General features: G+C 50.9%; 1 protein-coding gene across 5 annotated transcripts in view; it reads right to left on the reverse strand.

Annotated features, from left to right (window-relative positions):
* The window catches only part of TOX2 (TOX high mobility group box family member 2), a 166,581-nt gene extending 151,343 nt beyond the window's left edge, over nt 1-15,238 (reverse strand). For 3 of the 5 annotated variants that reach the window (XM_064521389.1, XM_064521386.1, XM_064521385.1), the window contains exon 1: nt 14,360-14,553. In XM_064521389.1, coding sequence (XP_064377459.1) covers nt 14,360-14,461 — 102 coding nt within the window. In that variant the 5' untranslated portion in view covers nt 14,462-14,553. Of the gene's footprint in view, nt 1-13,989; nt 14,115-14,359; nt 14,554-15,193 lie in introns of those variants that run through there. The other 2 variants (XM_064521388.1, XM_064521387.1) reach the window with 2 other exon arrangements.
* Nucleotides 15,239-15,488: the final 250 nt, after the last annotated feature.

Below are 15,488 nucleotides of genomic sequence, written 5' to 3' on the forward strand. Positions count from 1 at the left end.
GAGACTTTGCATGAGCATCTTCGGTCAAAAAGATTTATAAGCAACTTTAAAAGTCAGCTTTGCTAAGCAGCAGGAAGTACCCTGCAGCCCTTCCCGGACAAGTAGCAACAGGGGAAGAGCCCTGAATGGGACCCTGAACCTGCTCACCACCACCGTGCAGCTGCCTCTGAGAGGAGACCTGTCCACCGGCATGGGCTGCAGGCCAGGCTGAACATGTCCTCCTGAGCAAGAGCCTCTGGACACCCAGACAGAGCTGTCCCAGGCATGTTGTCCAGACACTGGTCATTCCTCTGCTGTGGGAAGGCAGCCATGGGGTACAGGTTCTTCCTCAGCATCCCCTGTGCTCTTCTGCATCTCCCCAGAGATCTTCGGTTCCTCAAGAACTTAACTTGACTGCATACCAGACAGAGAAGCAGGAATGAAGACTGTAATCATTTTTTCCACTCCCATAGACAGTCACTCAGTTCTGTTGCTGCGTTTTGTGCCGAAAGTCCTCAGAAGTGCTGCAGAGCCATGCTCCTTCCCTGCAGCCCCAGCTGGATGCCCAGGAGACAAAATATTCCTGGTGGTGAGTCACAGCAGTGTTCCTTGGCCCAAAAGGAGACACCACGGGGCTTGCTGCTCCTCTAAAGCCAGCCTGCTAATGCTGAGGCACCTTCCAGGCACACTCTCTGGAGACCCACCATCCCCATGTCTGTGCCTTTGGATGGGTGCAGATATATTAGAAGGCACCAACAGCTGCCTGAGGCTGCCAAGGAAATCTCCTTTCATCTCAAGACCCAGAGCAAGGCTATCACACAAAAAGCAGTGGCCGGGACACCAACACAGCACGGACTGCATCTAGCCCATGAACCCCAACAAATAGCTACACCCATTCCAGTTGAAAAGCGTAGGGCTTCTAGTTTGACAGACCACATTTTTGGCTGAAACTCAAGTCGCACATAAACGCTGTGTCCTGCACACACAGGCCAGTTAATACAGAGCCTGACAGAGCTGTGCTGCAGTCGAGGTCAATGGCATTAGGCCAATTCCTCCTAGTCAAGGATCCAGCCCAGTCTTCCTTTAATTCTGTGGCACTGAGGATTAATTGGTTACTGAGACAGGAATAGATGCACAGCTATCTACGCATTCATCAACCTTATAAAGGTTAATTCATTAGCCTTTCAGTTCCACAGACAAATTCTGCCTTCACTTACACCTGTGAAGATTCACAGACTTTGACGAGGTTTCAGAGATGTAACCTGGGCACATTTTATCAATGAATTCAAATCTTGAGCTAAATCAGAAGGAGAAACAGATTTATCCTAATCCCCTCCCAACATTCATCAGCATCACCTGCCAAATCAGTAGGATTTAATCTCTTTAATCTCTCATGAACAGTGGAGCAAAGAGCACTCACTCATGGTTCACAGGGAGGAGGTTGGTCACACAGCAGTGGTGGTTCTCTTCCTTTTTTTATTGTGCCTGCCAAATCGCATTAAGAAGCACTTAGAGATTCATTAAGGTCTCTGCTAACAGCACTTTCTAGGTAAACAACCACTGCTGTTGCTACAGAGAGAGCATGCATGCTCCAGAGGAGGGTCCACACAACTTGGCATATTAGAACAGCTGTCCAGCCAGCAGCCTCTGTAGAAACATGGTGTTCTCCATGAAAATGCTCCAGGACCTCTACTCTCATCTGCTGGCTGGAGGAGAGTGTGGGGAGACCCAGCAAGTCTTCACTGCAGACCGTGTGCAGAGATGTGGGTGGAGATGCAATGATATATTTTCTGGTCCTGGTGAGAAAGCACATATGTCACATCCAACACTGCCATAAACCCAACGATGAAAAACACAGACTCTCCTGCAAAAAATAAGCTTTGATGTGAAGGTATCATGCTCTAGAAACTGTTTAAATCCCAGCCCAGAGTGACTTTTGAGGGCTATTCATGCTTCCCACTAAAACTGTCCATGACAATGGAACAATCGGGCAGATCCCTCTGGATCAGCTGCTGATGGCTGCTCACCTCCACGAGCTGCTGAGCCAAAGCTGCCCTTGGCACAACACGCTTCACGTCAGCAGAGTTAGCGCAGGGATGAATTTGATCCAGCGCATTTTGAAGCAACCCATATTAAGAGTGTTAGCTTGTGATTCTAGGTTTACATAACACCACCAAATGATTTTGGCAGAAACAATTGGTATTAGCAAGGAAAACGAAGCATCAGGAACAAGCCCGCAGAGCAAAGAGACAACTCTTGCAGCAACCCCCAGGCTGCCAGTTGCTACAGAAGCAACACTTGGACAAAAGGGAGAAAGAGGGGAACCTACACAAAGGGAACTGAAACCTGAATTGCAATGAAGGTGATCAAAGAACTCAGCTTTCCTATTTTGTCTCGTTCTCACCCCCTCCTGCTCCTTGGACTAAATATTCTGCTTTAATAACACATTGTAATCAAGTCTGGGCCACATACAAATATTGTGAAGCAACAGAACAAGGGAAAACCACCTTGCGCAGGGTTCAAAGACATGAGGTCTAAGCAACTCCTGCTGAGCAGCCTTTGGCCCCGCTGACATGAGTTGAGGAGCTTAGCAAAGGTCGGGCAAGAACCCAGACGTGCTAATCGCTTTGGCTAACCAGGCACTCCAAGCCAGGCTTCGTCGCCACTTCAGGCTGAACAGGGACAACTACAGCAGTCATGCTCGGAAACATTAAATATGCAATTGTACAGACTTCTCTTTGTGTTGTTATTTTTAAGCCAATTCAGCTGGGATGTTGCTGGACTGGCAGAATGGGAGATTGCATTTAAGCTCCAGAATAAACACAGCAGAAACGCCAAAGAAAGTTCGATCTCTCCCTTGGCCTCTCTGGTGGCTCCAGCTCTGACGAAGGTGATGAGCACCACCAGTTTCATGTGCCCCATCTAATCCCAGTTGCAATATGCACACCCGTACTCAGAGAGCAGGACCAGAACCACCAGCCCTATTTCACAGCATCTGAGGACATCTGGTCCCCTCAGCTCCCTGACCTGATGGTCTAGTGATGGGAAGATCCATAACAGCACCTAAAAAATCTCCAGGCCATGCAGCCTTCCTGTTACAACTGTGCTAAGCCAGGAGACAGTCTGCTCTCGAGACATTTCTCTGCCAAGAGAGGATCTTTTCCAAGCTGGCACTGTCCCCATCCTCATGGCACAACAACAACCAACACATGCTAAAGCTCTAGATGTAGGAGCTCACTCTTCCTGTCTCTGAGGTACGAGCAATCAAAGAGAGTCCTACAAGGCCTTTCCCAAAACGCTGTCCAAGATTTTCCAACTTAGGAGGCAAACAAAAAGCCCCAACAGAGCTTCAGAACTTCATAAGACAATTTCACAAGACAAGCAGATGCTGAAATCCACACTTCCCAGAAAATCAATTTAGAGCAGTGCTTTCCAGCAGACAGAAACTGGATCTCTGGTTTAAAATGCAGCTTGTGGAGGACAGTTCTGAATACAAGGACTTTAAATGAATCGAGTTGATCCAAATCAGAAATAAGTTTCCATGATAAACTTGGATTTGACTGTTCTACATGAATATTTTGATATTGACAACCTCATCTTTACATCTATATCCTACTTATATTTCCAGCAATTCAAGACTGAGCGTCTGCTCTAGGGACTTATAGAAGACCCTAACAGAATTATATTTGAATTTGAGGGTGCTCTTCTATATCACACTTGCTTAGCGTGCACTAGTGTGTACCTTACATCCAGGAACTTGCCTGCTGGATACTACCAACAGCGAAATGAGAATCAGGCTTTCGGTTCAGCTGAACATACCTGGCACGTTAAAAAGGGACTTACTGTGACTCCAGCATAGTCTGCAGTCTAGAAACAGCGAAGCTGCATGCTTGGAGCAGCATCACGCTGCCATGGAAGCCAAAGTAAAGCTGCAAGAGTTGCAGATGCTGGTAATACTGCATGAGGCTGCTCTTGTTTCTAGCTCTACTCTAATTTCCTCTCAGACTTTCACACTGTGACCTTTCCAGCCAAAACAATAAAATAAATGAAACCCTGTGCTGTAATATGAATAGTAACACATGTAGGGAAAGGATCCTGAAGCCAGCTCTGGAGCCTGCAATCTGGATTCCTGCTCCTACAGGATGTGTTTCTAAATCTCAGTGAATACTGCACATTTTCCAAGAAATGAGGCATTTTGAATTTTATTAATTCTAACTAAATCTCTTTTTATTACTAATTTCCTAGTTAGCCTTTGATTGCAGCCATCACCATTGAGACTTGCACTGTATCGGAACTGCAAATCCAAGGCTCTTAATTAATATGGACTGTATATTGATATTTTCTCTCCTGCCATCTTAATCCCAGAAAGTGCCATTGGAATGATTTTCAATACAAATGGTAAAATCTCCGTACCAAGCTGCATCCAGACAGAGCAAAAAAACAACGCCGCAGGTAGAGCAAAAACATAACCATCTCCCATTTGTGAGATACTTTTCCCAAATCCTCACCGAAGAAGGGACATTTTGTCCTTCCAGGGCCCCACTAAGGCCGCCTCCATATCCAAAGGCAGTTGCAGAATTGAGCCAAAGGCTTTAAACACACTGAAAAAGAAAGTTTACTTCCAGTAGGGGCTAACATAACAAGGAAAAGATTTGGTTCAAAGGATCCTAAGTTGGATCTATCTTCAAAGTTAGCCCCACTTTGGGCAGGGCATTGAACCAGACACATCTAGAGGTCCCTTCCAACCCAAGTTATTCTATGATTTTAGACATGTATCTGTTTTATTTGAGCTTCCACACAACTTTTGGTACTCCATTTCCACAGATGACTGAAGTTACGTATTGTTATCCCTACCAGGGTTCTGGCCTCCCCCAAAAAGAAGGTCACATAACTACATCTCAGCCACCTAACTTACAGGGCTGCAAGCTTACAAAGCTAAGAAGACCATGTCAGTAATATCTTTCCCCCCTTCAAAGCCCAACTCTTAAGCAAAAACCTGCTTTAAAATAATTTTCAAAAGCCTCCACTCTGGTCTGATTTAAATCAAATAGTTAAATACTTCACGCATACAATTTGGCACAGACGCCGCAGAACTATCTGGTTTGCAAACAGACGGCCACCCACAATTAATTTGCCACCTTAACACAGAAATTCAGGTTGTCAATTAATTAAAAAACATGCCCCTAGTCTTCAGTTCACTTTACGACCTGCAGTCTTTCCTTCTGGGCAGACTCTTTATCTTAACAGGGAAGGAAGAGGAAAAAAAGTACCACCTTAGAGCGAAAACATGACTTTGGTTTTCTTGGCATCTAATAAGTGTTGTTCTCAGCTTTAACAGATTTATCAGGTTTAAAACCAACATGTTGCCAACATCCGTCTGGGGTAAAGGAGACCAGACCATAACTCCAGTGCCGGTTCCTAAATATACAGAGATTGAAGCCCGAGTGACCTCACTGTCTGGCTACACAGTTAGATCCATGCCTCTTGCTAGAAGGTTTTTCTTCTGCTTTCAAGGGCTGTTTGATCTTCAATCAACAATGCTTATCAGTGGTAAAGTCTGCCAGCCAGTCCCAAAAGTTTGATATTTTTAACAGCACATTCTTCTTCTCCTTTTAATGCTATTTAGAGATGAGATAATGCATGGGGGAAGGAAGGGGGGAAGAAAAAGTTGCCTCCCTGAGTTTAACACTGACAAACAGAATAGGATCCTATCAGGAGAAACAAATATTTCCTAGTGCTGCACCAAGCCACAGCTTCTGTGGTTCATGTTTTCCCCCCCTGTTCAGTATTTCTGCTTTTTCTTCTTCAAGTGACATCCACATGCTTTTTGTACCCAGCCCAAATGCTGAGACAGACCAAGATAATTCAATTAAATACTATTCCATACCTAGGTATTCCATGCAAAGAATTTCTTTAAAGTTTTTACAAAATGAAAAGCACTTCCACACTGTCAAAAGTTTCTTTCCTTCCAGTTAAGGACTCTGGGGTACCTTGCCCCTCTCCTGAGGGTAGGGACTAGGCTCGGAGAATAAGCTGTCCTGCAGCAACACGTCACCCTCTCCCAGGGCTGCACCACCCGCAGCTCCCAGGCAAAGACCGGGGCCCTGAGAGCACCCTCCCTGCGGCTATAGAGGGAAGGAGATGGTGGAGGTGGAACAAGAGGGAGAAAGGAGCTCAGCCTATATCCAGCAGGCCTCAGACTTTCCGCTACAACTGATAACCAAAACGCCAAATTAACACCATTTGCTGTTGCATGCACCTCGGTCTGTCAGGAACTGAAGCTCACTAATTGCCTTCACGTGAACAGCGAGCAGCGATACGGGCCACGCAGAGGAACCGGCGCAATTCGAGGCAGCGTTCTCCATCCCCATCACCTGCCCAATCTCCTCACTCACCCAGCGTCGTCCTCCTTCACACTAAAATGTTGGATTTCAGAGTTTTCAGATGGTTTAACATCTTGTAATGAGCCATTCACTACCACCACCTTCCCAAGGAGTAGGAGGAGATGGTCAGGAAATAAAACTGTTAGGTCCATCAGGTTGGAAAGCTGAACCTCTTTCATAGGTAGAAACATCAAGATCCATGTTTCCAGAAGAGAGGAGCCTTTCAGGGTGCTCAGGCTCTGGATACACCTCTCCAGAGACCAGGTCTCCTCAAACAGATGCTCAGCAGTCAGGAGGGCTTGAACTGTTCACAGAAATAACCCCCAAACGCCCGAGGTCCCCCTAGATGAGCTGTCACTTCTGGAAGCAGAGGACTAAGACTCAGTTCACACAGAGAGCAAGTGGCAGAGCGACAATGCAATCCTTATCTTTCGGTCCTGACCACAAGCACGGGAGAAGGTACAGGCTCCACCCTGATAACACAGAGAGGGGAAAAAGGTGCCGATTTGCCCTACAGATGAGAGGCGAGAGGAGCGCTGTGCACAGAGGCAGCCAGCGAAGACAGGGACAGAGCCTCCGTGATGAATCCCGGCAGCAACAGAAAGCCTGAGTCATCAGTAGGTTTTGTGGGAAGCAAACCTGCTAATGTGCTCGAGCTAATCCGCTAAAGGAGCCCTCGTTGCTCCTCAGCGACCTCCCGCAGCAGCGGAGGTGGAGCAGGGCTTGCTGGCACAGGCGGTCCGTTCCCACCAAGGCCCAGGGAAGTCGGGTTTTACCGCCTGTCCCTCTGCAAAATAGGGCTCGATACTGCCGCCTCAATTTCCCAGCTCTTGGGAGGTTACGAGGTCCTCGGGAACGCAGGAAAGTTGTGCCAGGAGAACATGAGGCTGGGTGTTCAAAGCAATACAGAAAATCTCCATTTTACTTCAACCGCTCATGCAATCCAGCCTTCTGTGACCACACTATAATTACAGGTCAAAAACCTGCCCCAGACTAAGAGTCACCTGATTTCCTCAGATAAGGTTCCTCCGAAGCAGCACACAGTAACCAGCATAAACCGATTTTCAAATAATCTTTCTATAACAACAATTACTGGTATGTGGCCCTAATTTAACACTTACCTAACAGATGCATCAGCCATAGAGCTGAACGGAAATCGCGGAGTCGTCAGGAAGAGATTTAATTATATCTGCAGAGGTCAACCAATCCATGCAAAAGATTACAGTGGAGGAGAGAGATTCTGTGGCATAATGCAAAGATTTAGCCTGCAGGCACCGCCGCAGCCAATTCCATTTTTCAAAGAAAAAATGGCATCCATCAGAAGAAAACCACCAGAAGGAAACAATACATAGAGGGGGATGCACATGATTAAAATATTTAAACCTGGCCATGTAAGTGCGAAAACAGGCAATTTAACACCGTTCTCAATCACATCCTTTTGAGCGGTTTGATTATTGCTTGTTTCAGCTTAAGTTTTGTTGCAAGATTTCCCCCCTCCCTGCTGCAACTGAACTCTGCATCCCCAAGTATAAGCTTTAATTGTATAAAAACGTGCATGTAAAAAAAATCACATAGGTGGAACATTAGAGCTCAAACCTCCAATTAGAAGTTAATGGTATCAAAGCTGGAATCATGCTAATGCTTTGCCCAAACTTCAGAAATGCAAAATAAAACATGAAGAAGAGACTGAGAATGTGGTATGCAATGGCTTCAAACAGAAGCCTCATCGTCACTGGATGGAAAACTGTCTAGGTAAACACATTAGCAGCCCAATAACTTATTTTTAATGTAAAGCTGTTAGGAAAACACAATTATATGCTTCACTTACACTGAAAGATATAACCCAACTTATGGTAAAAGTACTTGGGGCTCATTTCATAAAAAAGGGATGAGCACAAAGGTAATAGGGAAGAAAGCTGCCCCTGAAGGGGGTGATGGTTCCCACTACAGCGTGCTTCCACCCAGCCAGTCCACGCACAGGAGTGGAGCCATCCTCTCCGTGCACCTCTGCACAGATGAGCACAGAGACGGAAGTAATGCAAAGGCAGAACGTAAAGGGAAGTTTTTTTTCAAAATGCCGCAGAAATACCATAATGATGCCAACAACCACGACAAGAGAAACCAGCATCACCTGTTGTCAATTCACAACTAGCAAGAGTAGGGCCCTGAAAGAGCATTGCGTGGGTCATCGGTGCTTTCTGCTCTAATAACCACCACCGGAGCAAGCAGCAGTCCCGTGCACTACATTTTTAACTATGGGATGCTCCATTATGAAGACAATGCAAAATATAATTTATCAACAGAAATGTTTTTCCCATTATGGGTGCATAAAACTCATTCTGCTACATGCTCAGAGGTACAGAACAATCCTGGAGCAGTTAATGGATTTACTCCATCGTTATGACACTATAACACACAATAGGCTTCGGCCCAGTGATTTAAAGGCCAACATTCATGATTGATTTGAAGCATCATAAATAAATCAAAAAAGCTTGCAAGACTTCAAGCCTTCCTTTTCGGCCTCTTGGTGCTACAAGTGCATAGGACTTTCATGGATCAGGCCCTTAACAGGGTTATTCAAAACCGGCCCTTACGTTGCTATAGACAAGTCAGCCTGGCCTTCAAAGTATCTCTATTATTCCAAGAGAAAACAGATTAAAGCCTTCCCTCTGCACATACAGGGAGACCAACAGTTTCTATGAATGAACAGGCATTCATTATTTAGCTCTGGATCTCCAACTTAATAAAGCCCAAGGCAAAAATCAAGCTTCAAACACTTTCTACAGTGCAAACCAAAGACCACTGGAGAAAGCAGGGTTGTCCCATTGAGGAGCTCAGACACTGTAAGAGGAAGCTGTTGCTCATATTGGGGACATAAATCAACATTTGCAAATCAACAGGAGCTGCCTGCAAAATGAGAATAAAATGGGCCCCAAATTAAAAATTTGCTGGACTTTGTTCCCCATCCAGTATCCTCTATATCCAAAGAAAGATTTATGTCACTTCAAAACAGAACTGGCTTAGAAAGTAAAAGTGAAAAGAAAGTATTTTATCTTCCAGAATGGCAAAGCAACTCTGGAACACTGAAAAAGGGCCAGTATTTATCACTGCAGTTTACAATGTATGGTAAAAGTCAAAACAAAACAGAATGTTGCATAAAACTGTGTTCATTAGATGGACCCTGGTTTACACCAGCGGGTCAGATGCCATTTCTGCAGAGTTCTTAAAAGAAGAAGAGAGCCTTGGTTGCAAATTAATACTTGTCTTATGACTAGCAGATTTTAATTATCCATAATTTATGATGGCGTAGTGGCAAAATAGTTTTTGTCAATTTATCAGCCTCAAAGGCAAGATATAGAGGGTATCTGATGATGCAAAGTAACAGAGCCCCATTAGAAAGATTTGGGACACCAGCTGACTCCCACAGAAATGCTACAGGGTTAACAGCTTTCCCTGATGTGGACATGTAACTCCTGTTAACAGCGGGAGAGGTGGGAGGTCCCCAAAGACCACGGGCCTTCCCAGCGTCACCGATGCATGCTTCCTCCCCAAGGAATTCACTGGGTCCTTCCCTCCCCCCCCCCCCCCCCCCCGCACCAATCTTTGCCCTAAGTGGAAATCTGGGATCACCCTGCCGAAGTATCAAAACACCAAAAGCAACAAAGGAGAATTTAAATTTAAATTTGTTCCTGCAGGAAAAACATAGAGATGTTAATTCGCTCTCCAAAGTTCACCCCTAGGGGAGAGGAAGCCGGGCACTGCAACATCGCTTCTTGCGCATCACACTGTGCATCACAGGCTGCCAGCCCGGAGCCAGCCCCGAGCAAACGGCGTGAAACCCCGAGAGCGCGACGCGACACCACGCCGAGCAGGCAGGATTCCCGGCACACGCCTCCCATTCAAAAGCAATTCTGCCTGCGCCAAGAATGAAAAACTCCCTCCCATGCTTTGTGGGCCCTCGAATAACGCAAGGATCTGTGAAAATCCTTCCGTGCTGATAACTCAGCTAACACAACAAACCTTCGCTAAAGCACCGCTAAGAGCGGGATGAGGTTAGTAAACTGCATCTTATTCCTCCCATGGCTTATGTATTGTGGAACACAAGCGCAAAGAGTCTCCCTAGAGATTTGTACGAACCTAAGGGGGGAAAAAATATCCCCAAATTCTCAAGAGGCAGCTGGAGGGACACAAAAATATCCGACGACAGCAGGACAGCCCCCTTACCGTTTTACCCTTACCTCCTTTTGTCCCTGCTGCGGCAAGGGGATAAATGCCCCGAGCTGCCGCCCTCGCGCCGGGCCGGCCCCTGCCCAGCACCCCGCGGCCCAGGGACGGAGGCTGGCAGGGGCAGGAAAGGGGTCTTCAGACCCAAACCTTACAGAGGAGCCTGACGGCAGCAGCGGGTGCTGCCTCCACGCGGCGGTGATGGAGCGGGGCCTGGCCGCGGCCTGCAGGGAGGGACAGCGGGGGCCGGCACCCCCGCGCCGGGCAGGAATGCCTGCCCTCCAGAGGCATCCCGGCGGCTTCGGGACAGTCTCCGTCTCGTACCACCTCGGAGCTGCCAGGGAGCACCAGCCTGCGAGCAGTGGCTCCCCGGGCACCCGGAGGTTTGGGGTTCGCTCCTTTTCGCAACCACCCAGCCTCAGCCAGGCCGAGCAGCCCGGCCCGCGGTCACCCATCGCAGCCCGAGTTACTTTGGGTGCTGGGGAGTCCATCTTCCACCACTGAGGTCCTCTGAAGGCCCCACTGCCGCGCAAAACCTCCTCATGGACGGTGGTCAGCAGACGAGGAAGCTCCCTCACCCCGCGCGCGGGGCGGCAGGACCTGTAGGTTCGCAGCCCCTCACGTCCGCCCCAGCCCCCCCAGCGGCCCCCGACGTTTTCCCCAGCGTTTTACAATGGAAATGCCAGTAGCTAACAGGCACCTCAGCAGCTGCAGGGAGAAGCCGGCGCTTACTGCGGCGCGCCGACGAGATCGGGGATCTTGTGACAGCGACACCCCGTTCGGCGAGGGCACGAAATAACCGCGTCCACGCATCCGGACGCTTCGGGCTGCGGAGCACTACCTGCACAATAAAGGAAGCAGCCCATCTTGAGCAAAAAATAAATAAATAAAAACAAGCCCTAAATAAATAAAAACAAGCCCCTAAATATATAAAAACAAGCCCCTAAATATATAAAAACAAGCCCCTAAAGAGCTTTAAAGTCCCTCTGTAAACTGCCTCGCTCCCGCTGCATCGTCAGGCACGTTCCCCGGCTCCTGCGGCCTCCAGACACGCAGCAAAGCACCAGGGAAGCAGCAAGGCTGCCGGCTCTCCTCAGGCCCTCCAGAAACCTGAGCACCTCCGGGATGCCCACAAGCTGCACCGTGAGCACACCAGCTTTCTCCGCTTCACCCTGCCCTTCCCGGGGGCTTTTGGAAGTGGAAACGTCTAGAGGCAGGTGCTGGGGCAATCCGCAGCGGGGCTGAGCTGCCGGCGCTGGATGGGATCGGAGGGGTGGGGGACCCGCCTGAGTTTTCAGAGTTTCACAGAGGGGTCCCTGCCGGCTCAGGGGAAGCGCGTGCTTAGACAGCTCCCGTCACGTGCTCAAGAAGGTCCTAGCTAAGGGCGTGCTAGGAGCGATCCTCAGCCATGCGCCAGCCCGCAAAGGCCAAAGGAGTTCTCCAAAAGCAAAGGCACCAGGCGATGCCCGCTGCCTCCTCTGCACCCGGACCTGGTCCGATGCTACAGGTCGGAACATCATACCTGCGTTCGGTCCGCACAACCAAGTCAACCTATTTCATACCTGGCTTCATTCCAGCGGCCTCATCGCACAGGCAAATTTGCACCGCTCTGCATAAGCGAGCGGCATTTGATAACTCAGAAAGAAAGAAGAAAAAAAAATTCCTGAATATCAGAAAAGCGTAAGTCATTTCCTTTCTTCCCCTTGCTGTCTTAAGATCTTCCGTAGCAGTGACAACAGCAGCATCTGGTGGCAGTGGTCAGTACCTTGTATGCTCCTCTAGTGTCCCATCCTCCCGCGCCCGCGCCAGCACTACAAACACAGCACTTGTTTCACTGTGCCGCGCTCTTTAGAGACGCGGAAGAGACGGCTTCCTCCGGCCCCGGCTCGCAGCGCGCCGCGCTCCTCTTGCCAGATGCGCTAACAAGTAGCCCGGGATCAATTGCAACAGCCTAATCCAGGACTAATCTCTGGGATTCAGGCCACGGATGACCTCACGGGAACGGGCCCCCGGGCCGGGGCCACCGCGGGAGGCGCAGGTATGCCGGCGCCAGGCCCCTGCTCCCGAGCAGGCACGGGAGGAGCCCGGTGCTCCCGCCGCGGAGAGCGGAGCGCGTCCCCGGCTGCAGCGCTGGACGCCCGGCTCTGAGCAAAAGACGACTGGAAGATAAAGCAGATCATATTAATTGCTAAAAACTTCTTGGTACGATCAAGTTCCTCCAAGCAGCAGGATTTGGGGGCTGCCACAAGCCTCTGTGGTATCGTGTGCTCCTGGACTTCAAGCTCCCGCGCACTTTATCAACTGACGTCTCGGTGGCATGGATAATCTGCTCCCAGGTGGCTCAGCCCTCGTTCATTAATATTTTAAGAGCATATTCAGTATTTTAAGAGCAGCAGCAATGTTAATAAAACAATTTGAAACCAGCAGTACAGGGATAGGGAACAAATTGTTCCAATTTAAATTGTTTCCTTTTAAGATAACCGGGCATCACAAAATAAATGGTAACTACTAGATTCGCCACAGCTTAATAAAGAGATATAAATAAACCAAATGACAGGGAATACTTAAATATGTATAACCGATCAAGATTAATTTACTACATCTGCGAAGCCATACAGCTTGCCTTCTGTTTGTTTTTAAACAGAGTTTGATCCCGAAGTATTACAACAGCAAGACGAGCCGACGGCATCCTCAGCTGCAGCTCCGAAGCAAGAGAGCATTTTCTCCCTTTATTAACTTTTTAAATGTAATTACCAGAATTTGACCCGCCAGGACCCAGCCACGAGCATAAAGTGGTGGTTCTCCCTCCCTCTAAAAGGCTCTGCTTCCTATTGCTTTGCTGCTGAAACATCGGTGCTATTTGCCTAACCGTGAAGCAGGTGATACTCGAAGAGAAGTATTTCTCCCCGAAGTACAGCATCTATCTCCTTCACTTCTGCTTCGCTCAGAGGAAGGACGTTTCCTAAAGCGCCTCCGTCACCCTGCACGCTCCCCTCTCCTTACAGGAAAGGGTGCTTTTCCTCGCAGCTGCGGCAAGCGGGGAATCTAGGTTAGGAAGCTTTCCACGCCGTGCTGTAGTTGTTAGGAAACGCACAAAACCTGCCTGCGCGGGCTGCACTTAACAGGAGTAACTGCGTTGCGGGGTGCGAAGGCAGCGGGGTACCGACGAGCGAGGGCAGAGCCCGCAGCCCCCGGACGGGCACCAGCGACCCCGGCCCAGCAGCTGCCGGCGGCAGCAGCACCACCAGGGCGGCTCTGCCTCGCTAGGAAGGGGAAAAGAAAACGAGGAGAAAACAGAAAAGTACCGACAACAACAACAAAACACACGTAAATCGCTCCAGGCAAAACATTACATAAAGAAAAGCAAAAAAAATAAAAAAATCTTCCAGAGATACATACTCACCCTAGAGCATTTCTCTCCCAGGCTGCACCTTTTCCAGCCCGAACCACTGTCAAGCCCAGAAGAGCGGCGCTTCAGACCCGGCCGCCTCCCGACCCCGGCGGCTCCGCTGCCCTGCCCTCGGCCTGCCGGCGAGCGCGGCGGGCCGGGCCGGGAGCACCGGGCCGGGCCGGGCCGGGCCCCGCTGCGGGCGGCGCGGCCCCGACGGCGCCCGCCGCGCCGCTCCCACGCCACTTTCGAAATTCCCTCGCGCAGGCCGCGGGGAGCCGCCGCGTTAACACTTTCCTCCCACCCGCGGAGAAGTTCGACGCGCTCCGTGGGACGCAGCCCGGGCCGGGGCGCAGCCCCCCACCGCGCCCCGCCGCGCCGTTACCTTGTTGCAGTGGTAATAATCCAGGGGGCCGAGGCAAGTGGGGTCGGCGCCGGGCAGGGAGCCCACGGCCGTGGGGGCGGAGGGGTAAAACCTAACGTCCATGCCGGGGCTGCGGGCGGCGGCAGGCGGGGGCTCCAGCGGGCATGGACCCGGCTGCGGCGGCGGCGGTGCCTCTGGCGCGGGGCGGGCGGCGCGGGGGGCGGGGAGAGGGCGGGCGGCGCGGGGGGGCGGCGGCGGCCCGGCCCGCCCCGCTCCGCGCCGCCCCGCGCCGGGGCCGCTATTGTTCGCGGCGGCGGCGGCGGCGGCGGCTCCCCCCGGCGGCCGGGCCCGGGCCGCCCCCCGGGCCGCGGCGCGAGGCCTCCGCCCGCCGCCCCGGCAGCCGCGGAGGAGCAGCCCGGAGCCCCCCGGCCCTCGAGGAAGGGGAGCCGCGACGCCCCCGGGCCTCCCCGCGCGGCTCCCCGGCCAGGCCCGCAGCCGGGAGGCAGGCAGGGGGGCTGCGACAGCCTCCTCCTGCTCGTCCTTCCCGCGGACGAGGCAAACGGGAGGTCCAGCCCCCGGCGCGACCTCCGTGCCCCCAAGCCCCCCGTTGCGTCCCTCTCCCCAGCCCTCACCCAAAGGCCCAGCCCCGCTTCGCTCTCCTCCAGCCCCAGTCCACGGGAAGGCTTCACAGCTCTTGTTTCTCTGCAGGCTCTGATGTCCACCCCCAGAAAGGGATGTTTTCCTTCCCGCTAATTCGCCCTCACTGCCCGCAGGCGAGCGGCAGCCCAGCTCCCCCCAAGCTCAGCCGCCTCGTAGGACCCCACCGCTGAGAGGTTACTTGTGAAAGGTCTGCACCTCTTTCTGCTCTCTCCCATCCAGAAGAGAAAAGACCGCCCATACCTCTGTAGTTGACTTCCTGCTCACCAGGAAGTCGATGGAGATGCTATCACCAGCAGAGATCCTGCACTCCAGTCACCCGTGCTGCACTGGTTTCTAGACATGGCTGTCTGTAAAGACACCACCGCTGGAAAGGTGGCACAGCTGCCCCCTGCCATTCCCCACACCCCTGGTTTATCACAAGGACCAGCTGGGTGATGGCTTGCAGGGCCAGCTTGCACTGAAGGTCCAGCAGGTGAGAGGGAGCCTGATG

Source organism: Dromaius novaehollandiae, chromosome 16 (genome assembly GCF_036370855.1).
Source record: "Dromaius novaehollandiae isolate bDroNov1 chromosome 16, bDroNov1.hap1, whole genome shotgun sequence".
Taxonomy (NCBI): Eukaryota; Metazoa; Chordata; class Aves; order Casuariiformes; family Dromaiidae; genus Dromaius; species Dromaius novaehollandiae.